At 39.6% G+C, this 25,016-nt stretch overlaps 1 protein-coding gene across 1 annotated transcript in view; it reads left to right on the top strand.

Annotated features, from left to right (window-relative positions):
* Positions 1 to 3,388: 3,388 nt before the first annotated feature.
* The window catches only part of LOC120500285 (cytosolic phospholipase A2 epsilon-like), a 41,697-nt gene continuing 20,069 nt past the window's right edge, over positions 3,389 to 25,016 (top strand). Inside the window, exons 1-6 of the mRNA XM_039704930.1 lie at positions 3,389 to 3,407; positions 9,581 to 9,711; positions 10,042 to 10,128; positions 14,414 to 14,489; positions 23,669 to 23,805; positions 24,601 to 24,729. Coding sequence (XP_039560864.1) covers positions 3,389 to 3,407; positions 9,581 to 9,711; positions 10,042 to 10,128; positions 14,414 to 14,489; positions 23,669 to 23,805; positions 24,601 to 24,729 — 579 coding nt within the window. The remainder of the gene's footprint in view (positions 3,408 to 9,580; positions 9,712 to 10,041; positions 10,129 to 14,413; positions 14,490 to 23,668; positions 23,806 to 24,600; positions 24,730 to 25,016) is intronic.

Genomic DNA, 25,016 nt, shown 5'->3' on the forward strand with positions numbered 1-25,016 from the left:
TGTCTCATTTTAGACATTTTCTGACAGGCATTACTCAAGATTCATCAAGTTTGAGGGAGGCTTTTTACACCTTTTGCATGTGAAACCTCAAGAGGAAGTTCAGCAGGGAGTGCAATAAATAAGTCTGGAAGGTCCTAGGAGAAGTGAAGAGCGCTTGCAAAGTTGTTGGATGTTAAATCGAAACCTGGAGGGATACCTAGCTTGACTGCCTCCTTTGCCTTTGCAATCCTTGTTTGCAAGTACATGATAAGCCTTTAGCAGAATGTTGGGATAGTTTTCTAGGCTTTCCCACTTTTGCTTGCTAAATGGTCCTACCAGTTGCACTTCTTCAGTAAGTCCATTTTATAACACTACAGAGCTATTCAATTGTGTAACTCTGGTGAATTGCTATTAGACTGTGGAAGAACAAGTAAAATAGAAAATTAGCTTTATATTGTACTAGATTATTGATCTGATTTCTTTCCATGGCTTACAAAAGCCAGAAGTACCATGAGACCATCTTGTTAGACTTGACTGATGTCAGACTGTTACCTGCCATGCAGTTACTGAAATGTCAGTCTTGATGTGTGGCTGACTGAAGTCTATCTTGAAGAAAAATGATCCCTCTTCTGTTATAGACATCAGGAATGGTGAAATCATCACCATTGTGTGGAGCTATGTTGTAGTCAGTGATCATCTTCCAGCAATGGGTATGCACCTTGTTCCCAGCCTCATTTATTTTGGTCAGAGCCCAGATAATAGCACATTACATCTTTTCCCAGTACCTTAAAAGCCATTGCATAAGCGCTGTTTCTTTATTAGGATCAATTTTATAAAATAGTTTACATCACAGCCTTCTTTTCGTCAAACCAGTAGATGCAATCCTTCAAATTCTGATTATAAACCCCCCCCCCGCTTTGTTTGATGCATCCAGCTGTATCTCTGCTCTTGCACTTCCTCCAATTCTTCATTATCCCTTCATCAAATGCAGACTACCCTTCCCACTACTGCTACACACTGAGACATTAACATTGTTTTGTTATTCTTATACTCTTACATATAAATGAATTGCCAGTTTCTATATAAGAATCTGGTTATCCTCATTTGCCTTTAAAGTATTCTCACCATTTGTTTGTCTTCCATAAGCTGGTCAATAAGTTTTTTCCATACTCTAATCTTCCCTTTGTATGGGGGAGTAAATTGAAACATACATTTGGCAGTTCTTTAATCATACTCACACTCCAGTGCATTAGATTTTACCATGGTTAATCAGGCCAGTCTATCAAGCAGGTCAGATCATTCTTTATGATTGCCCTATCCTAAGTATTATTCCATCAATATTTGTTCTTCTGCAAATCTGGCTAGTCAGGGTGCCTTATTTACTTCCAAAGCTCTCAAGAAAATGTTCAATAGACTTTGAAACTGGTAAATTCTTAAAAATTCCTCAACAGAAAATTTTCAGTGATATATATCACTGAGGACTACTTCTGAAATCAATTAGAAAAAATATTCTTTACCTTCCTAATATATACACTTTCTTTTCAGCCTTTGCATTAAAAGATCTTGCTATCTTTGCACAATAGACTAAAAAAAAAGTGATATTTCAGGACAGAACAAAATCTGTTTCTTCATATTGAGAAAACACTATTTCCTCCTGACTGGCTACCAGAGACAGCTCAGGGCTTACCAAAACTGCTCATCACCTTGCTGGGAACTTCAAGCTAACACTAACCCCAGAAAGATGTCTTTTCCATGCAGTTACCTTTCATTGCCATTTTGCTATGCCATGCACATTTCTGGGAGGACATCCTGTAATTACTTTGACATCCTTTTCAGCCTTGGTGCACTCTGGTCACTTAAAGACAGCTTCAGTAACCTGCCTTGCAAGATCAATACATCCGTAGGACAGCACGTTTTGGTCTCATAGGGGCACCACCTCTATAGCATACCTGAAATAAGGAAATTAAAGAATTTCTGTGCATAGTCCAAATACAAGTAAGACTTTTGCAAAGTTTAAAAAAGAAAGAAAAAGGGGAAAAAAAGGAAAAAAAAGGAAAAAAGAAAAGAAAGGCAAAGTTGTATCCCTTTATTAATATCAACTTCTACCACCTTTCCTATCCTTTTTCTCTGTTCTTTTATTTCACAGCTACATCATTCTTAAGCTATTTACTGAGCCATATGGCTAGGGATTCAGTTCACATGTAAGAGAGATAGGTCTCTTACTTCTGCCTTCATGCAAAATATTTCAGACATAATTTTTTACTCCAAATCTCCCCCGGTGTTTTTATACGCACACACACATATATATGGAATTTGATTGGGTGGAACCATCTGGTGTGTAGACAGTAAATTGTACTAGTTAATGACTGTCCTAAGGCCAACTAATTACACATCAACAATCTTTTTTTGGCAAAACACTCCCTTGTGTGGTGGAGTGCAGTTTTCAGTGTATAATTGCTTTGTATGCTAAAAGTTATATATAATATAAACATGCATACATTACAAATGCTGTACAAAATGTATGAAGCATAAATGTAAGGAATGCATGTAGCTTGAAACCAACTCTCCATTTAACGCAGGTACTTCTATCAACTACTTCAGGATGGAGCATTTGGCATGCATGACTACCATCCCACATTTTGAGGAATAGCAAGAGAACCCAGAGTGGTAATATATGATAACTGATTTTTAGTTAGTCAGATATTGTGTTCATTATGGCAATGGCAGCCAGGGTAGACAAACTACTGGCACGTTACTACACCCCCCTTGCTACTTTTTGGAATTGGCACAATTCACATTGTTTTGGCAGTTCTGCAGTATACCAAGAATTAAAATAGCTGAAGCATAGATAGTCGAGAATCCTAGACAACATTTTAGAAACGAATTGGTAAGAATGATCTCTGTTCTGTCTTATTGCATGTTGTATGACTCTGTGATTATTTTCATTATTCATTGATGAAACATGTAAAGTGTCTTCTTTTTGAACATAGAATACAAGTGTTTTATCATAATTCCTGATTTAGCTGCATAATTAGTAATTATTTTGTTTTTTATATGAAGTAATAAGTCCAAACCTTTGATAGCATTTTGCTTTCTCTTCGTAAACATTTCCATAGCATATATGAGCTAATTATTTTCTCGGACTTGTGGAAATGCAGCAAATAATTAATTTTCCTTTCGTATTGTATCTGTGCAATGTGATCTAACTGAGTAGGTTTAAACTGTTACATCACATAGGGTCAAAATATCAAACACATGTGAGAGTTGATGCAAGAGCTGCTTAGACAGGTTTCCACATGCTTTAGTAACGTGTGGCTCCCTTACATTTATTATAATGGCTATTCAGCAATGTGTTGCCACTAAGAATTTGTTCTTCTTTAATCTGTTTTCTTGACTTGACCTAGGAGTCATGCTTGACTTTGATGCCGGTGAGTTTTAGCACAATATAATGTTGCAATGGCGATCTAATTTCACATGTAATAGGATGTACTTACAAAGTTGCCTATCTCGATCTTCTGGAGAATGTTTCTTTCCCTACGCAGTTCTGAAACACTTCCTTAAGATGTTTTGCAATGGTTTCTTTAAAGTCGTTCCATACAGAGCTGTCGACATAGTATAATCTTTGTGATTAGCCCTTTTGTGAGTAAGTGGCCACACTAGATTCCTGCACAGGTTTGTATTTTATTCAGCTAGAGCATGTGGAATGATGGTGAGACTCTTTTGCTTACCAGTCCCAAATTCTCCCATACTTGGCTCCACAGATAACTGTGAAGCCATGTGGAGTCCCCTAGAAATGGCACTGTTTGGTTAATAACCATGTGAAGTCATGTATTGTAGCAATGCTGAGACCCCATCCCGTGGGCAGCTGGCACGAGGCACAGTGATAGCTCAGGTGGAACAAAGAGCAGCTTTGACTCCCAACAGAGCCTGGATTTGTTAAGCACTGCTTACATGACCTACCAGGAGCCCTGGAAGGGCTATCATTCCATCTTCCCAGTGACAACATACAGTATATGGGGCAAGATTGGCTGCCATGCGCACCAGTTGAGATTGCTCAATGAATGAACAGCACGCAGGGGAGATACTGGATGTGAGAGCTTCTGCAACAGCCAGGCCTTTCTCATACAAGGAAGGGGCACAAGGAATTTCCACACTGCAAGATGAGCTGGAGTGAGTACATCACCTAACCTTGTGCTTCCTTTTCCTCTTCAGCTGGCAAATGGGGTGGGAAATGCCTACAGTGGCTGGCAGCCTTTCCTCATCTAGGTTTGCCTTCCCTAAGGATGTTCTCTTCCCATAGCTTGTGTTTTCTCACCAGGGCTCTCACACTGGAGACATCTGCATCAGATGTGAGCTGTGGTCTCATAATGCACTATTCCATTATCTTTTGTAATATGGAAAATGACAGAAAAAATAGGAATTTCATTATACCAAATCCTGAGGCATTGCCGTGTTGAGAAAAGCAGTCTCCTGATGTGTGCTGAAACATACTGACCATAACGCTCTTGGCTGGAAAGGCAATGCACTCAGAAAGGTGCTGTGGCCACTTTTACACTGAGGTGGTCAAAGAGACCCTGCTTAACAATGGGGAAGGCTTGGAAGAAAAGCCAGAATCAGGGCTGAACCCATCGAAAGAGACCCTGCTTAGCAATGGGGAAGGCTTGCAGGAAAAGCCAGAATCAGGGCTGAACCCATCACCTGCATTGGGGTTCCCTTGATCTTGCCTGGGACTCTCAAACAGCTCTCATGGGAAATGGCATTTTCCTCTCTATAGTCAGGAAAGGCACCCTGGTAACCAATGGATTTATGCATCAACTATTTTTTTTTTGTAATGTATTTCCTTTGATCTTGCCTGGGACTCTCAAACGGTTCTCATGGGAAATGGCATTTTCTTCTCTATAGTCAGGAAAGGCACCCTGGTAACCAATGGATTTATGCATCAACTATTTTTTTTTTGTAATGTACTTTACCCCTTGGAGCTAACTACAGAACACTGGAAATTTAAAGCTGATGTTAGCCTCTGATGTCACATATGTTAGACAAGGATAGTAAATTCAGAGTTGTACCTCTCCAGCACTGGCTGATTTTATTAAGATAGCATGATACGATTAACCTAGTACAGATGAAAAGGTTTAGAGGCCAGTTATTTCTGCATAAGTTGCTTTAGCAGTCCCAACATCTTTTAGTGTTTGATGAGATAATGCAGTGATCCTGGCAAGAATTAAAATTCTCAAGGCAGGTTGTGCCTTACAAAGAAAGACTAATTTAAGAAATTGATGTATAAGCTCCATAATAAAGAGGTATTGCATTTTTGCATATGCACAGGTCTTCTATGAGTCAAATCAGAAGAGAGATTATGTTCTGTGAAAGAATAAACAGACCAAATAACTCTGCAAATATGAGGTACTATCAGTATTTGTCCAGGACATTAAGTACTTCTTGGAGAGTTTCTGAAATATTTTCTGAATACACATTTTTTCTGGGTCTGAGTAAAGTTGGCATATATATAACAACAAATATCTAAACTCCCTCTTTGTCATGGGGAGGAGCATACAGATACCTTTTAAAATTAAGTTAATATTTCTAGTGAATAGAAGCACTCCTTTTTCTGCTGACTTTACCTTATGGTCCAAATTTTCTCAAGCCATTTCGCTTTTTCTTCCCCAATGCCTTCATGGTTTAGTGGTAGACTTGGCGGTGTTAGATTAACAGTTGGTCTCAATGGTCTTAGAGGACTTTTCCAGCCTGAAAGATTCTATTAATCTATATTTTAATTACGTATACATATGTTTATGTATACCTTTCTCATTATGACATATATATCTCTTGTTCAAATAAAGACTATATAGGTCACCAGAAGCAGCCATGTGGATCAGGCACAGTTTCACAGCCCTTGCTATATTAAAGCCTGATTCTTGTGAGCAATATTCAGCATTGCTCTTGTGGGGATGGATATGATCTCTTGATTTCTGACTTGGACTTGAACATTTTTGCTTTTATTCAGTTGTGATAGTACTTTCAATGCCTGAAGCATGATACTGATGCACATTAGCTCCATTTACCTGTATCCCTGAATAGAACATGGCTGTTTCTAGTAAAGATAGTAATCAGGAGTAAACCAGAAGGGATTTCTCCTATGTTCAGAAAGGTGGTCTGAAAAATCTGAGAGGGACATGTGCTGAAGCAGCTGATATCAAAAGCCCATGGTATAGGTATGAGACATAATGAAGAAGCTGTAGGCTTCAGAGAAGGTGTAAGAATGGGAGTCTGAAGAGAGCAATCATGAAGAGTGAATGACAAAAATGGAAAGAAAACACAAAATCTATCTGATCTTTTATGTGTCCTTAGCAGTCACTTTAATAAATCTTTTAATTATTAAATCTGATCCAACCCATGTCTTTCAGCATTAATATTGAATTCCTAACTCAGTTGTAGTTTTAGTATGTGTTTATTGTGGTCTTAGACACAATCAGACTAGTGAGGGGGAAAAAATCATTGCAGAAAAAACCTTAAATGAAAATCATTTCAAGGCAGAGCAACTCTGGATGAGTTGCATCTCACCACTATCTCACAGCTGGCAGACAGACCCCAAAATTGCCATAAGTGTAGTATGTTGGGATGGCCGAGCAAAGTTTCTCTGTTCCTGGAGCTGCACTAAATGTATCATTTGACCACTGGGGCTCTGCCCCACAAGTCCGGAATGCATTTCCTCAGAGAGTTGTTGCAGCCCTCTCCTGTCAGTCTTTCCCTCTGACATTTCCTTTTTATCCCAAACTTGTCTTGGATGCTTATAAAGCTGTTTCTGAACTTCTGCAGATTGCAGCCTGGGGTTTCACTGAAATCCCAGCTTTATATTACTCCTTTAATGCACCTGGACATGAGCTACCACTGCACAGCCTGTTCTTTATGTACAGGAGTCCCAAGTCAGTCTGTCTGCTTCACCACCATGGGGTGGTGAATCCTTTAGTTATCCTTAACCTGAGTATGGCTGGAAGTTTGTACTGATACTAGCCACATTGAATGTTGCATTCTCTGCTATCTTGGTAATCACAGAACTTCTTTGTTATTTGAATGGATACCAGAGAGGATTTTTCATTTATATGCTAATAGAGCTTTTGCCCAAGGGTGTTTTGCAGCTTCACATTGCAACAGGGTGAATCACGTGCTAACAACAAAACCAGGCTCCTCAATGCCAGGTTCCCTCAGCATCTGTAACTTTGGAAACCAGTGACTAAAGAGGACATGTTGATTACCCAGGGTGAGATTCATCTCAGCTACTTAGAGACATTCAGAAGTTAGATGTCAAGTGTGGTCTGGACATTAAGGCTTCTCCAGAACAATCCAGTGTGTCGGTGTTTATTCGCTACTTGCAGTCACCATGCATTTTTTTCATCCACTCAATACAGAGAAAACACATCCAGCTTCTACCATGAGTTTAACTTTCAGATGATTTAGTCAAGTCAAGCCATAGTCAAGTGTATCCTAAGTGCACACCTTATGAAAAGGATGTGTTTGCCTCAAAAGGAATAATGCTTCATACTAAAAAGCAATTTTGAACTTTGAACTACTTTAGGAAATCTAATACCAGTGCCAGCTTTGAGTCAAAGGTACCTTTGGCCACCTCTGACTTGAGCTTAAGGAACAGGTATTTCATATAGGGAAGGCTTGAGTTGGGAAAGAAAAGTTAGTTGTCAGGCAACAAGCAACTCTTAGTCAGCTTCCTAAGAGATGCCAAAGCTTCTTCCCCCTCCTCATTTCCTTTTGTCTTAAAAGCAATGGTGCAATATGCAAGGTAAATGAAAAGAGAATCTCGTGCAAAAACCTCACACCCATTAGCTTCCATACATTTCAGAAACATGACCTCGATCTGATAGCCTTTGCATGGCACAATTACAAAGAAGTCGTAACAAATGTTCTCATTCCTCGGCTGAGGTACTGAAACTCTTCTAGGCACTTCAACCAGGGACACAGGTAGGTTGTAGCAGAAGAAATAGAAAATATGTGTGCTTTTGTGTATACAGTTACTTTTGTTTAAATGGTTTTTTGTCAACATTCTAACAGGAAAAAAAAATATTCTAATATTTTTTTTACAGAAATGCAGGTGCTCACATTAAGCAAAGCATCAGCCAAGGAATGGGAGAGACTTGTGACTCTCCTTAACACATTGCTGTAGATTATCTAATTCTGGCTTCAGTTAAGCTGTTCCAGAAAGTTTCAATACAATGAAGGTGAGAAAGGAAGTTAAGAGCAAACTTGCATTTTGTGATAAAATTAATGTGCTTATTTCAAAAAACAACAACAAAAAAGATAATGCAGATATAAAATTAAACCTAAGAAACCAAACTTTAGGAAGGATGGAATACTCCATGTAAAATGATCAGATTGTCTTAACTTGTTCTTCTTGTAAGAACAACTTTTCATGTCGTTTCCTCTGTTCACATAAGAAAAGTATGTAATGAGACTTCTAGAAGTCATTGGGTTTGTCTCTAGTTTCTGTTAGTCAGGGTCCTAGTACAAAACTCATACCCACAGTCAGAGTGGCAGTGATTTCACATGTATGCCCATCTCTAAGAGGAAGCAGGATGCTTTGTCATCCTATTAATCTCAAATTCTTTCATAAGCACTAATTTTAATCATTCAGGAGGACTTTCAATGCAAATGTATACGTGCCTAATAATGCTTGCACAATATCTTAGAAAATTTAATCACTGAGCTTCCTAGAGGTGTGCTGAACACATGCAGATCCTCATTAGATTAAAAAAATTCCAACAAAAAATTGTTGCATCAGTCTGTTAAATTCCAATAATCTGCTAATAGCATCTAGCCAGATGACAATTTCAATACAGTTGGTAAGCAATCTGGAGCTGTTCTGCATCAGAAATTGGTATTGGAGTTTGTGGAAATATTTAATGATTTTTCAAGGTGAAATGTTTGAGTCTCATTTAAATTTTTTAAGTTGTATGCTGTATTAAATGTGAAGCCCAGAAATAAGAAAGACATTTCAAATGGAAAAATGATACAGTGTGGTTTAGGGAGCAGAGAAATGTTGGTTATCATACCTTCTTTTATTTCTTTTGAGATGGAACACTACAAGAAAATCAAGTCTGTACACAGAAATCATGATGCAACAGCACTTTTCAGGGAAAAATCTTCCTTCAATAGAATTCTTATTATCTTCCCATGTAAATGTCTTCATTTTAATTATCATCTCCATAGCTGTTTTTAAAATTATTTTTTATTATGGATATAATCATGTATTGAATTCAGGTGTTTGCATGGAGAAAATATGTTGATGCGTTAATTAGGCTGTTGCTATCCTCACTTTTAGAATATTATTGTAAGGCTATCTCACATAGATGATCTCTATCATATCATCAGCCAGGTTACAGCTGCTACTGCATTTCCTTGAGCCCCAGGTGGGAACGATCGGTCCCTCATCACGCTCTGCTCAGCCACAGGACCTGCAGATAAGAAGGCTCACACCTTACAGCAGCTGCTCTTTGGACAAATAATGTGGGTGGGAAATTTCCCTGTTTCAGAAATCGTGGAGGGGTGGAGCTCTGACTCAGTGCAATAAAACACCTGTTCAGCAACTTCTGAGACTTCGTCAAGATTGTAAATTTGTTTCAGGAGGCACTGGCGCCTGTGGAGCCCAGTACTAAGGTGCCATCCACAGCAGCTGCTTTTAATGTAGCAGCGAGCTCGATGGCATCAACCTCTGCCTTATCTCAGGTAAGTGGAAAATAGAACAACTCTGGCAGGAGTCTTGCAGTTTTGATTCAGATTTGCCCCTGAATTATAACAGGTCAAGTCCCCTGTTATCTATAGGGCATAAATTTCAAAGAAAGCAAGATTGTCCTTTCTTGGATATTTGCAGTTACCAGGACCTGGAGTCAGAATCTTTCCATGTAGCACAGAACTGGTACATTAATTTTATTAGCCACAATGAGGAGGTGCAAATTGCCTGTTCCACATTGGAATGCTACAGTGAGGAATTGAAATAAGTTTTAAAAAAAACAACTTAACTCTCTTTTTCATCCCCTGTTCTTCTTCCCTCAGCAGCATTCAAGCAGAAAATCAAGCCCCTTGGAAAATGAAGAAAGAAAATGGGTGATGCACTATGTAGCCCCAAGTGAGGATCATGCTAAGGTACCATATTTCTACAAACTAAAAATATGGGGGACTAAACCAATACTTTTTTGAAATACAACATCTGCATAGTATTAATAACATAGAGTGTGTTACTTCCATGGTTTTGTTCCTTAGGGAAATCTCTTAGTGAAAATGTTCTTGATTTACTGTTAAAATGAGACTGACTTTGACTGTTCTAATGCTACCTATTGACTTCATGGAGCTTTACCCAGAACAAATGGAGAATGTTGGCAGAGTTGGAAAGTCAGAGCATGGCTGTTGTTGAACCTTTGGGGTTTGGTCATTATTGCCAGTTTTCAGAACAAATGCCCACTTTGATCCCTGTGCACTTCCCCACAATGAAAGAACAACTCTGGACACGTTTGCAGGGCCTCTGGCAGAGATAGAGTGGCATCAAAGACATAGCAGCTCTATCAGTGATGATTTTTGCTGCTGGCATTGTGCCAAGCTTCCTCAAAGCAAAACAAGGGGGCTCCAAACAAAAAGAAAACTTACTTTTGATGATATTTTAAATGATGTGTGATTCAAGGATCTGTAGCTCATATATATTTGGCTGGGGTTTTTTTTCTGTAACCAGACTACCAAATGAACAGAAAACTACAAACGTTGTTTTGCCTGTGTATGTCACAACCTTATCAAAATGATTGATCAAACTGATCTCTTGTTAACAGCATGCTGGCAGCTCCTACAGAGTGCTATTAGTGTACAAAAGGTACAAACTACCAGTGGGGAGTGAAACTTATGGTAAAGGGCGAAGTAGCACAACAAAAACTCACATGGCATTCAGGTGCTCCTAATTTGATCTCTGTGTGTGCATGTATGCCAAAGCTCAGCAACAGAATGTACTAAGGCAGCAAAAGCAGTTGTTGGGGGAAAATGATGACCCAATCTCCATAGCAGTTTTATAATGATTTATTGTACTCATACTGAAGTTCTGTTTTGGTTTAGAATATCCATGGCTAAAAGCAGCCAACCCCATAGTTACATTTACATAAAGATGTTAGAATACAGCATATGTTTTAGAACATAAATGAAGTAACACAAAAAAAAAAATCATCCTGTGACCATAATCTCCAGTGTATAGGGGGCTGTGGGGCCCTTTTCACAGCTTCAATCCATTATTCATGCCATAATTTCTTCCTGCCAAATGAACTTCTGAAAGTTCTGTTTGCTGTGCACAGGCATTTAACAACAAAGACATTCTCAGACACTCTTTATTTACCTCCTGGTTTTGAATGTCTTCTCTTCTCTGTAATAAATCTTGGCAGAAAACTGGCACTAAAGGCACAGACTTGTCTAAACTGGCCAATTTCTGCCTCTTACAGGTATTGAGTTTCCTGGGTAGCTTTTAGTAATTGCCTCAATTTTTGTAAGTCATAGCTTACATAGATAATCATTAGTAGAGAGCTATTAGAAAGGATAACATGCTTGTAGCAGATCTTGACTTCTAGGAGAAGTAAACAGGTATAAACTTTCCTTAATGCAAATGCTCAGACATTTGCCTAAATACTTGTTTCAATTTGAGAGGGCTTCGCATAGCTCTGTGATAAACTGAATGATTACTGGATTTGGTTTAGTAAAACATGCCTGGGGCTGTGCATGGAATTTAGCTGTTCCCTACCTATAGTGCAAAGTCAAATATGTTCCACTGCTAAATTTTCAGGAAACTGTAACAGCAATTCACAATTGTGTGGAGCTGGCTCAGCCTGTGTTCTGATAATGCTGAGATCTTACCTCTCCTGTTTCGAAGACAGCCATGTAAAATATCCTGTGCCTTATATATGATTTTCAGCAACAATGGTTAACTTATTTTTCAGTTTTGGAATACACCCACCCAGAAGCCAAGATATTCTATTCTTTGTAGCCCGATGAAGATGCGTTTTTTTGGCACTTAGCCCACTTGTTTTGATGTGTTGCTTCTGTACCTCACAGCAAAAAGTGTTAGCATTTTAACCAGTCAGCTCACTGAAGACATTCTGATATGATTCCTAGTCATAAGCTTGAGCTCATGGGCAAGCCTGATGGTTCTATTAGGCACTGGCCTCTATTTAACATGCCTTTCAATTACCCAGTGTTTAATAAAAACATCAATCTTGCCATTTTTTTGTACAACTTCATAGCCTGAAAATTCCTGCAATTTTTGTGCAATTTCCTTTGATGACCTTCATGTCTTTCATTCTTATAGAGATGGAAATTATTCGAGAGGTTAAGCTAAATTTTATCATGATGGATTCCCCATGGTCCAATGCTCTGCACACTTCAGCTGATGTACTGTCTTGTCTCACTGATTTCTTATACTTTGACCTTTGTAGCAGTCTTTGACTTTTGTCACAGTAGCAGCACATTTATACATGCATTCTCTTACTTCACTTAAGAGTAACTCCCTGTTATTTTAATAGAAGTCTCTCAGAAAATAGATAACCTTTCCTAATAATTTCATGATCTTCAACCAGCTCTATTTCACTTCAGACTGTCTTTTCCAAATTTTGGTCATTAGCTTTCATAACAGTTTCTTTCTTTGGCCACCCCTTCTTGTTGATGATGTTTCATGTTGTGACTTTGCTAAGAATTACTGATCTATTTGTCTTCTGCCATTATGAGAACTTCTCCTTGAGCTCTTTCTGAATATCAGTGACCACCTACCTACTGGCCACTGAAGTGGCCACCTATTTCTTGACCCCCTATATGCTGTGCCTTCAGTATTATTTATCTGAATATCTGTTTGCAAATACACAAGTGGCATCATAATAAGTTTGGCCATTTTATAACTTACACAGATCTTTGCTACTAGAACTACTAGTAGCTAGATCCTTGCTAGTGCAAACTAACACATCCCTTATTTTAATGCTATAATATTTTTTTCATTAATGCTTTGCTCAGAAGTCCTTAAAAATTCCTTATTATTTCATAGCCAAACTCAAGGTGACTTTTTAAAATACATATTATTTATAGATATACTATTTATACCTTCCCCTTTTGTTGGAGATACCCAATTCAGGATCTGCTGATAACATATTTGTATGCAGATTAAAGCTCTTCAGGTAGCAGCAGCAGTCAGACCTCAGGGCTGTTTGCATTTTCTTTCCCCTGCAAAGCCTCATCCTCAGACATTCACTGCAGTAATTTGATGTACTCCTACCAAACAAGACCTCTTAGTACTATAATCATACATCACTGCAGAACTTAATACAATCTGAAATCCTTCTTTTCTTTTGCTTCTGTTCCTAAACAGGGAGAGAGGGAGCCATCTCCAGTGCTGATTTACCTTTGGCATTCAGTATGTTTTGTACAATCATGAGTCAACTCTCTGTCCTTTCTATAAACTTGAGCTGTTTTGATAAATATTCCCCAACTGTTCCCACAGTTAGAGAATCAAAATAACCACCTGTGCTGCAGCCATAGTAAGCATTGTCTGTTTTCTCCTTCTTTTTGCTGATATCCTGTTGCTCTAGCTGCTGCTAGGGGACATGATGAGTGTATTCTCTGAAGATGTAAAATCCACCAAGCTTATGTGATTGCCACAGCTTTTACAGACCCAGATGGTCATGCCTGACACCTTCAACAAGGAATTGGAGATAGCCTTCTTTGAAATTATGGATTGTAGTCAAAACTATTCCATGTCCATCAATCAGATAACCATCCTTGGTAAGGAAAACCTCCGTTCCCACAAAGCAAACTAGGAGTGTTTGTCCAAAGTTGTGTGTTGTGGAGTCCTGAGACATTCCCTAAGGTCCTAACCCTCATCCTTAGTCATCTCTCTCTCATGAAAATGAGTGTTTTAAAAACAAGCAAGAAAACATAAAAATACCTATCGTTTTCCCCCATCTTGCCAATTATCCAAGCACTGCACTAAAAGAATAATTTTTTGTATAGGCCTTGAATCTACCTACAGCATAACACAGGCTGTTGATCAATAGCAAACCAAATTTGAAGCATCTTGGATTTTGAAGCATTTGAATTTTGTCTTCATATTGGCTGCTGACCATGTGTACAATTTAATGTTACTGGATAAATTAACTTTTTCAACTTATTTACAGTATCTTAACTTTCCTATTCATCCTCTCTTTCCACATTTTCTCTTTGTGCTGTAGATAGCTACAGGCTTTAGGGATCAATGAAGTTTGTGAAAAAAGGCAGCATAATGCACTATTATATTTTTGCTGTGATGTCAACTGGAAGAGAGAACTTTAGCAGAACCTTGGTTCTTTTCAGTGTTTGGTTGTATTACAGTCGATGCATATATTCAAAACTTAAGATACATCTCCTTTGGGTTTTTTTTCAGCAGGAAGAAATTACACCTTACTCCTTGCTTACTGTAAGAATCATAAAGTTGAAAAATGCTCATCAGGCAGATTTTTGTAAGTACCAGATTTTTTTATTGATGATACACCATTCTCAAATTACTGTATCAGCACCTCTTTCTGCTAGACATTGCACAAAGGCAAAGCACTAAAGTCATACTAGCTAAGAAAGCACAGTTGAAGGCAATTTATGCTACATGATATCTATTTGCAATTTCAGAGGTTTATTTGGTTATTGGGTTTTTTTTCACATTATTTATCTGACAAGCTAGCTGTTTCAGGGGCTTGAAAATATCTTAACACCAGTTTAAACACACAGATGTTTATAGAACATATCCATGACAAATGCATAGAATATAGAGCTGACATACTTACACACCAGTCCTTCTTAATTCTTTGGTTGTCCTGAGCATCATGACATCAGCTGACTCTTGCCCCTCAGTGAAAGATGCCTAGCAGAAATCTTTTGGGGTCTGTGGTACATGGTGCATCACAGCTGACATGCCAAGTGTTCTGAAAATGTGTGATGCTTGGACAGCCCTCGCCTGGTGGTTCATATTCCCAGAGATTTTTCTCTGAGAATTTTCTCCTGCCATTCCTACATGTGTCTCATGAACTTGGCACATCAGGAAAACGTGGTTTTGTATGTCCCTTTACCATACTGTTTTTCCTCCTCTTGTTTTGCATTTTCTTTATTTGGGAGATCATGATGAAGTTTGCTGAAGCCACAAAATCCTACAGATAAAATTTCTCTTTGTATTTCACTGACTTTTGTGTGAAGTGTGAATCTATGGTTTCAAGACCACAGATGTCACCCTTGTCAATTTTCCAGTCAAGTGGAGAGAAGTGTTCTGTTCACATTGTCTGTAATATTGGGCCGCAGAAAATAGAAAATATATTATAGCAGAAAAGGTCACATTAATTTCTATTCCTTTTGAGAGCTATGGAACACTGCATGTATGTGCAAGACTTCACCTTCATTCCTTTGAACTGTTGATTTAATTTCTCTTAGTATCACCTTTGATCTAGAATGAAAATTGAACCAGATAAGAACCATGATTCAGCCACTTGTGCAAAGGGATTGCAAAGTAAAATGATGCTGCATCCTCAGAAAACTGTGTTACAGTTGTGACCTTATCCTCCATCCTGAGGACAGGGAGATTTCTGAGAAGTCTCACTTAGTGAGTTGTAGACATTTTGAAAATTCCTATTACCACCAAAATGTACATCCCTGGAGTAGAGCTCAAGACATGTGGGCTCAGTTTTTAGTTCTGTTCATGGACTTCTTGCATAAGAAGTTTAGGTAAATTAATACATCAAAATATTCTGTGCCTCTGTTGCCCTGTCTACAGAAGAGAGTATCTTCTCTAACACCTTTTGTTTCTCTCTTACCTATTTAGGTGATGTGCTCACTTTGAATCTCCTAATATTGTAGAGAGATTATAATTTAAGATGTTAGGTAAGGCCTAGAAACAGTGGGAAGTATTTTCTGATTCTTTTATTAATTACCTGTAAATAAGGCTTGGGGACCAGTTGGTGAAGAAAATTGTTTTTTCTTTCTGTCAGTAATTCCCCAGCTACTCTGAGAGCCTGTTTGGGCCTGTTTCCTAATGGTGTCATAGAATGAAGCACTGTAGACCAGGATGCTGTTGAACAAGGAAGATAAACATCAAATAGCTCTTTGTTGACTAAGTAACAACCTATCTGCTTTCAAAGAAGTTGAAGTCTCAAGGAAAAATAGGAAAAATGGTGTGATACTCTGGAATTTGAAAACTTAAACACAATTCAAAAAATATATATTGTAGCTTTCAAGTGCTTGATTTTTACACTGCTATTGATGTTCTTTTAGCTTAATGTTTTTATTTTAACATTTGAATGCATTTGAAGTATCAGAAAACTAAAATAACTAGACATGCTACTGTGTGCTAAGAGAATAATAAAATTATATTACCTAGCCTTTTCTCAGCAATATGAACTTTGCCTTGGAAAACTGATCAGAATCATCTGATACAGATGCTGTCTGACTGTGAGATATCTGTAGAAGACTGACAATTTTTGTAATAACATATTTCAGAGTTCCCTAGATTTTCAGTTTCCCTGTATCAAATCCATGTGCAAGCCACCTTTTCAAACAAGTACAGCCATTTCTGACTTGCTTTTTCTACCTGAATGCTGGCTTCCCATCTTTTTCAGCATGTGGAGTGCTCCATTCCAAGATTTTCTCTCTGCTGCAAGTGCAGTCACATCAGGTTGTTTGGTCATAGAGTTTCTACATTTTTCTTTCACTTACTTGTCAAATCCTGGCTTCAGGGAACACCACTTCTGCATATTCCACTGATATTCCTCACTGTCACATGCACCCAACTTAATCTTGGCTGTTTTTTTTTTAAATATGCACCTCAAGATCCATGGGATGTGTGTTTCACAAGCCTGGGATGAAATCCAAGCTTATCCTGAAATCTGATGTTACACCTTTGCCTGTAGACAACACATGCTGATAGAGTTTGGCACACAAATAAAAAAATGGAACTGAAAGGAAAACAGTTCACTTCTCCTGAATGGGTCAATTGGCCCCTTTCATATCCCTGCTGTCACCCCACCCTTTTTGCTGTCTCCTCTGTAGAGTGATGTTCCTCTCTAGCATCTGCTTCATGCTACATAAGATTGGTTTCTGTCTTGTCTTACCATGCAATTACTCTTGGCAGACCTGGGCTAATTATTTTGCACTGTACTCCTAACTAACCTTTATGCCGATTAGTAATCATGGGTCAGACTCAAACATTTCTGGCACTCCCTGATCTCACTGTGGGCACTGGAGAGAAAGGCACCCAGATAAGATCACTTACACTCATCATGCTGCCCTGCAGGCACTGAGTGTCATCACCAGGCTCCAGTGCTCTGTGCAGCTTGGCTGTGAAGGTGGTACGGGGACTAGAAAGGAATAAATTCCATTACAGTTTGAGTCTCTTGCAGTCTGGTGCCTATTTTATAGTGGTATTCCCCTCCTCAGTCCAAGACTGCATGCAACCTTTGGCAAAATAATATCTTTTTAGGTCACCGGTGTGTCCATTTGATCCTTCTCAGCTGGAAGTCAGTGCTAGTACTTTTACAAAAGCTCATGTTTCCCAACTCTATTCATGGTGTCACTTCTACAGAACTCCCCATATGTGGGAGGAATATCTGATCAGGATGAGACGGCAGGGAAAATGGTCTATTAGCTTCTTTTCTTGCTGGTGATACCCTTCCAGTGTTTCCCAAAAGAAAGGAAAAGGAGCTGGGTGATAGGAGAGGAGGACAATGGTGGCACAGACTCTCCAACACCTTCCAGCTGCTCTCCTTAAACAAGTGAGCTATTGGGTGGCCACACAGAGCTGCACCAAGCTCCCTGCCTGGCCCATTTTCACCATCATTAGTGATTGTTTGTTTTATGGCAGCTTCTAAACTCTGTGGCTGAAGCTGACACCTGCTCCACAGACTAACAGGATCAGTGAGGGGATAGGAGAGGGGATTTGCCCTGAGGCCACAGAAGTGGAAGCAAACATCTTCCAGATCCTTAGCACAGGTGCACAGACCTGTGGTCATCTCCCCAGCACTACTTAGTGCCATGTGAAAGAGCAGAACTGCTGGACTCCACTGGATTTCACCTAATCCTGAAGACCTGAGTACAGAGGTCTCTGTGACAGTACTCCTCTCTGAAGCTGTGGCAACCTACATGGCTACCAGCTGATTCCACATTCCAAGAGATGACCTTTGCTGTTGGAGTGCATGTTCAGGCTCGTTAACACAGATTAATTGAAGAGTGGTGGTGTCAGGTCTGGCTTGACACATTTAGCCTCAGTGGTGCCGAGTGTTTACAATGCTCTTCCTGGACTGCAGAGATGAATTTGAGCTCTCTGTCCCAGTAAGAAATTACCTGGAGTGAGCTTCAGGTTTACAGGTGCTGTTTTTCTGGAACACAGTAGCTTCTCTGAAAGAAGTCTTGCCAGATGAAGAGGCTGTCAGAGGTGAATTTCAGCTAGCACTAAGTTTAGATCACAAGAATACTGTGATCTAAAGTGTACTGTTCCAACAGTACACTTGGAACCTTTGCAAATCAGAGTAATTCCCCTGAGATATTAAGGGGGTAGGAAAGTTAGTGCTAGCTGAAATGTGACTGCACTCCAGTGTATTTTCTACTGTAGAAAACAGGTGTTAGTCTTAGCTGGGATGTCAGAACAATCAGTCCTCTCCCTCAACTCTTCCTTCTCTTTTCAGATCTTCCTTTGGTTTTTCTTCTTTGAATGAAGAGAGGTCTCACATACTTATAAAAGAGGTGCTCAGAGACTTTGTCCTCTAAGGTCTTATGAAATTATTTGGTGGAAGCTTTTATATTATTCCTTCAGAAGAAATGAGTCAGTTCTGCAACAGTACACTTGGAACCTTTGCAAATCAGAGTAATTCCCCTGAGATATTAAGGGTTATTTTTGCTACAGAAAATAAGTGCCAAAAAAAATTAGGGAGATTACAGCTAGTGCTGGTGGTACTAATAGCCCTGCCCCAGGAAAGCAAGTGGTGCCAGTGGGAGCACAGTGGTGCAGAAGGGAGAGGTGACCCAGGGCATGAAACTTTCAGCTGGGACTGCAGCAGGTACTGCACCCACTGAACCTGCTCCAGGGAGAAAATCCTACTTTGCCACCTGACTTAAATGGCTGGACTGGGTAAAGGGCTCATTCACAAGGGGACTCTGTTCATCCGTGGTCAAAGACATCACTGATTAAGCACTTTGGTTCAGCTATGAGCTTTGGTTATTTCCACAAGGCACAGACAGCAATATTGTGCTTACAAATGAGTGTTGCACCAGGATACTGGTAGAGATCTTAGCTGAGTCCAAATCCCCTCTCAGACAGCAGTAGGAGGTAAATCCTCAATACTGTTTGTATTGTACTAAGCTGGTGAGGGAAAATGTTCTCAAATATGTCCAGCAACTGAGAAATGGGAGCAGTTCTCCTCCTCCTCTTAGTGAACTATAGTAAACTAGGATTCAAGGAGAACCTGTCTGTGCAGGTGAAGAATATTTCACTAGGAGAAAATTATTTCTTCGTTTTGGTGTTACGAAATGAGGTAACAGGACAGATGGGATTTTGTAGTTTACATTCATTGTTCCTATGAGGCTAGTTTTACTTATATGCTTTGCTTTTCAGTGCTGTAATTTTCTCCTTACCTGTGATACAGATGAGTGATTTTAGCATGTGATGGTTCATCTCAGGTACACCTCACAGGACTCTACTCTCACAGAGTAACACACATAGATACAGTTCTGTGCTACTTCTTTTGGTCTTGTATTTTTAACTGATCTTTAGCTCTAAGAGTTGAGAAGCAGTCTCACCATCATAAAAATTGAATCAGAAACTATAAATTGGAAAAGGACACTAGGGTCACTTAGTGCTGACTTTCAGAGAGTCTGTGAGTTCAAATGTCTCAGCATTTACATAAGGTGACATTATGTCATCAGGGAAGTTGCAACATGTGCACTGAAGTAAGGGGCTGGCATGGCATGAAACTGCTAATGAAGCCCAGCAACTGCATTACAACTGGAGCATGAAGAAAATGTAAGTATAATTTTTTTGTATTAGCTCTCAGTTAGCAATGAATAAACTGGAACATTCTCAGTAGCTCTCCTGTACGCTTTTTTCAGGTAAAAGAAAGAGTAATGTAAGGTGATTAGTCATTTCAAGGGCCGCCATATAATAATGGTATTGTAATCAACATAGTATTCAGCAGACATTCAACTATCCTGTTATTTTTTATTTATCCCAGTGGTTGTCTCACAGTTTAGCCTCAACAGTTCAAGTGAACTGCCACTTCTACAGAAATACATAAGCTCAGTTAGAACCACAACATGGGAATACTGTCTGTAAAATTAAAGGAAAACATAGAAAATCACAGGAATCCTATGGAAAACAAGAACATCTCCACATTGGTAGGGACTGTAGAGGAATTGTGGCAAAAGCAGATGTGGCAGTCCCCTTTCTTCACAGGAAGAGAATGTACTTTGTCCTAGTGATATCACCTCACCCCATCTTCAAGGTCAAATTTGCATACAGGAGTTACTAACACTGTTATGTAATTTATTTGTCTGTGACCAACTAGCCTTGTTACAGCAGAATCACACAAAGTGGCTGAGGTGTGAAGGCACTTCTGGAGATTTGTAGTCCAGACCCCTGCTGTAAACAGGATTGGCTTTGGTGGGTTGTTCAGAACCATATCCTTTCTGAGCAATCTGTGACAGTGTGTGGTGGCATTTACAGTGTCATGGTAAAAATGAAATTTTTACTTATGTTTCAGTGGGATTCCCTGTATATTGGTTTGTGTCCTTTTACCTTTCACTGGGCACCAGGGAGGAGGGTCTGACTCAGACTTATTAATTTTTCTCTCCCCTGATCAGGTATTTACTTAAATTGATAAGACCCTGTAAAACTTCTCTGCTTCAGGCTGAAGAGTCTCAGCTCCCTCAACTTCCCCCAAAGGGAAGATGATCCATTTCTACATTCTTTTTCTGGACTTTTTTGTTCAGTTCACTTCAGCACATCCTTACCTCTCTTGTACTGGGGAACCCAGAGGTGTGGCCTCGTCAGTGCTGAGCAGAGGAAGGAGCACCTTTCCAGCTGCAGGCAGCACTCCTGATGCAGCTCAGGAGGCTGCTGGCCTTGCTTGCCACAAGGACAGCTCATGGTTTGTGTTCAGCCTGGCATGGACAGATGCCTCTCTGCAGAGCTGCTGCCCAGCTGGTCAGCCCTCAGCCCATCCTGGTGCTGGGTTTTGCCTCCTCCTGTGAAGGACTTTGCATTTCTCTCAGTGAACTTCATGAGGCTCATGTTGGCGCAGTCCTCCCCCCAGCCCAGGTCCTTCTGAATGGCAGCACAGCCTTCGCTGTGTCAATCACACCCCCAGGTTTTGCTCCACCTGCAAACTGCTGAGGCTGACCTCTGTCTCATCACTCACGTTGTTAATACAGATGTTAAACTGCACTGGCCCCACTATCAGCCTCTGGGGTACACAGTAGGGACTGGCCTCCACCTGTGCTTTGTGCTGCCAACCACAATCACTTGATCCTGCTAGTTAAATCAGTTTTTAATCCACCTCACTTTCCATGTATCTATGCTGTACTTCATCAGCTTGACAAAGAATTTTCAATAGCTGATTTTACATAAATATTTATGAAATCAACACACATACTGAAGAGTAATTTTAGACAGTAGTCTCATGAAGATATTTTGCCAAAGAAAACACTCCAGAAAATCAGTAAATTCCAGATAAAACAGTAATAAAAGACATTCATTAGTACTGCAGCTGTTCATTCATGGTTGTCTTAGAGATTTCACACTGCCAGCATTTTCAGTTCTGTCACAAGTCTTATTTTATACAGCATGTGATGAAAAAATTAAATTTAACATAAGGGCAAAGCACTTTGGTTTTCAAGACCATTTTGATTTTCTTTAAGAAAAAGAAAGGAAAAGAAAATAACGTGCCTTTGCAAGTACAGCAAAAATATTGAAATGCATTCTTCCTGCACCCTATGATAGCTAGAAACTAAAAGGGAGAGAAATTATGTCTTAAATCAGTTCAGAAATGTTAATTTCTGAATTACATCCCTCCCCCCCCAATCCACTCTGGCAGTTTTGGAGATGCTGGATTCATGTTTTTGAAACACTTGAGATTGGCAGTTGTGTGTGCATTGAGAGGAGGGATGGTCCAGGTGCCCTGAAGCCACATTTAGTTCTTGGCTATTGTACAGGCTCTGTAGATCCGAGGCAGTGATACCATTTATCAGGATGAGTACATCACAGCTCAGCTGGCTGTCAGGCAGCAGTGAGGGAAGGGTTTTCAGTTATCAGACAGATCAACAAGCACTGCCCTCCCACTCCTAGTAAAATAAGTATGGTACTGGTAATTGCCAAAGTCAACATATTATCCTGTCACCTCCATGATGTTAAAATCTGAGGCTCTGATACTTTGTCAGTGGAAATAATTTCAAAGACAGGCAATCTACTACCTTCTAGAGAGAAAACTCCTGTCAGTGTAAAGAAATTCCTTCAAGATACAGCATGAAGTGTTACATGGGGATCTCCCTAATGGACAGGCATCTTCCCCTGAGGATGTCACAGTCACAGGGTCTCTGGATTTCAGGCAACACCTTATTTTTAGGCAAAATATCCCAAAGCAACATATTCTGAACAAAGATGTAGAGATGAACTCACTTCTACCCTTGAGGAGCTGCCTCAAGACCTGTACCATGCTTACAGATAGTAGGTGCTCTTCTCCCTGCTGGTCCTCACCAGCAGGTGAGGTGGTTCTCTCTGTTGACTGCCAGGGCACCAGACTCCTCCTCTTTTCTTGCCAAAGCCTTTGTTTACAGAACAGGATGGATCAACCCTTCTAGCTGCCACTGGAAAAGTTCCTGTCCAAGGTCTGAGAATCTCTTTGGTGTTCACTTTGTTGAGGATCTATGGGAGATGGTAATTTAGAGCAAGTGCACTCATTCCACTCCTTCCATTCACAAGATGCAAATCCTTTCTGCCACTTCACTTTTCCTGGGAAGAGATGTGAAGTAGGAATTAGATTCCTGGTCTTTCAAGCATCAGCAAACACCAGGAAAAGGCTCCAGTTCCTGCTGAGCTCCTGAAGCAGGAATTGTGCTGCTGGTAGGCCGCTCCCTTCCTACCCCACCTAGCGAGACGAGGATCAAGGTCACTGGAGTAATTAATTATCTGTCATAAGGAGTTAATAACCAGGTATGTCAGACATCTACTGTCTGAATCAGACTTAAACCTGATTCTTTTGATATTTCTCACTAAGTTCAATTGCTACAGAGACAATTTATGTGCAATCCCTCTCAGGGTCTGAATTTAATGCTGTGCTGCCTCTGTCATGATTTCACCTGCCAAATTTTGTTGATATGGACCAATACAAGACTCCTGAATATACACACTACTCTATCGGCTAGCTAGGATTGGTTTTCTTCATTGAATGTATAATATTATGCATAATTGTTTGAAAACACTGCTTATTAAAAATAGTGTTGAGATGAACAAATTAATTTTATCCACCTGTGTGATTTCTATCTTCATGGTTTGGCCAATGTTTATCAGAAAAAACTGGCCATCTCTCACCCATGTTTAAGCTATAGAACACTTCAATGTCTCCACTGCTTATATCGTGCCTCCTCTGCTAGATACTTTGTGCCTATGTTTCTACAGTAAGCCAATCTGATTGCTATGTGAGGCTCTGGTTGCCAACAGCTTCAGATGAAATATTCCACACCAAAACCATCAAAAACTGCAGAAATCCTGTGTGGAATGAAACTTTCTACTTCCGGATACAGAGAAAAGTCAAGGTAAACAACCCAAAACCTCTCTTTTTCATCTAATCTCTGTGCAGTGTCTTTCAGATTAGCCCAAAACCCTGAAACTAGAAATCTCTTCTAGTGCATTTCTGAGGTTAGTTAAAATTCCCCATACAAGCTGAAGAAGAGCAATTCTGGCTTTGCTGGAATCCAGCTTACTCCTAACAGATACTTGTTGTTATTTACGTATGGGTAATAAGAGTCTGACCTCCTTGGGGAAAGCTGATGGGACCCATGACAGTGACAACACAGAGAAACTGAAATGAAAATACAAAATTACACTGCAACAGAAAACCACATCTTTTTATGAAAGGACATTAAGTAATGGTGGGAGATGATGCCAGATTCTTGTATGATTAAGATCTTTAGTCAGTTTGCTGCTGATAATTGAACTACACTCAAATACCTGTGAACAGGTGATTGGAAGCAGAATGTCCAAGGACCTAGAAGAGTGATTATTGATATGAAGTAATCTCTATTGCCCCTGCTGATATGAAGCAATATAGGACTTTTGGTAATCCATATTCCTCCCTAGAAGATTGCATTTTTTTATAGACCTACGTAAAGCATAACAGCTGGCCCAAAAGAGATGCTAGTTCATCTTTGATTGATAAGACCTGGCTCTTTATACTCACTTTCTTACTCTTCCTTCTCATACTTTTTCATCAATTCTTTTCTATTTCTTCTCTGTAAAGCAGACACTAAGCCTGGAAGAGCTGCAGAATGTCATATTTCTCATATGTCATGCATGCTAGTGAATTGGATATTTTTAATTTCTTTTCCTAGAATGTTCTGGAAATTACTGTTTCTGATGATGACATCATTCACGATGATGACCGTGCAATTGTGCTTTTTGATGTAGCTAAAATCCCCCTTGGGGAAAGAGTTTTTACAGCATTCCCACTAACCCCAGAGGTAAGAGCTCGGTCAGACATTTAGTACAGCTTGATGTCCATTCTCTCCCCTCTGTAAAAGAGGTGTCCTGTCTCTTCTGGTTTTACCACCAGGACCAGCTTGGTGGTAAACATGGAGCAAAATTTATTAACATCCTGGAAACTGCACATCAGTGATAAAATAGATGGCCTTGTAAGATTCTTGTTGGTTTCCTTTGGCACAGGTCATGGTCAAATTCACAAGCCCCAGAGCAGATGCAATTTTAGGGAAGCTTTGTGCTTTCAATAATCCGATAGAAAATAACAGTT

Source organism: Passer montanus, unplaced genomic scaffold (genome assembly GCF_014805655.1).
Source record: "Passer montanus isolate IOZ18808 unplaced genomic scaffold, ASM1480565v1 scaffold18, whole genome shotgun sequence".
NCBI classification, from domain to species: Eukaryota; Metazoa; Chordata; class Aves; order Passeriformes; family Passeridae; genus Passer; species Passer montanus.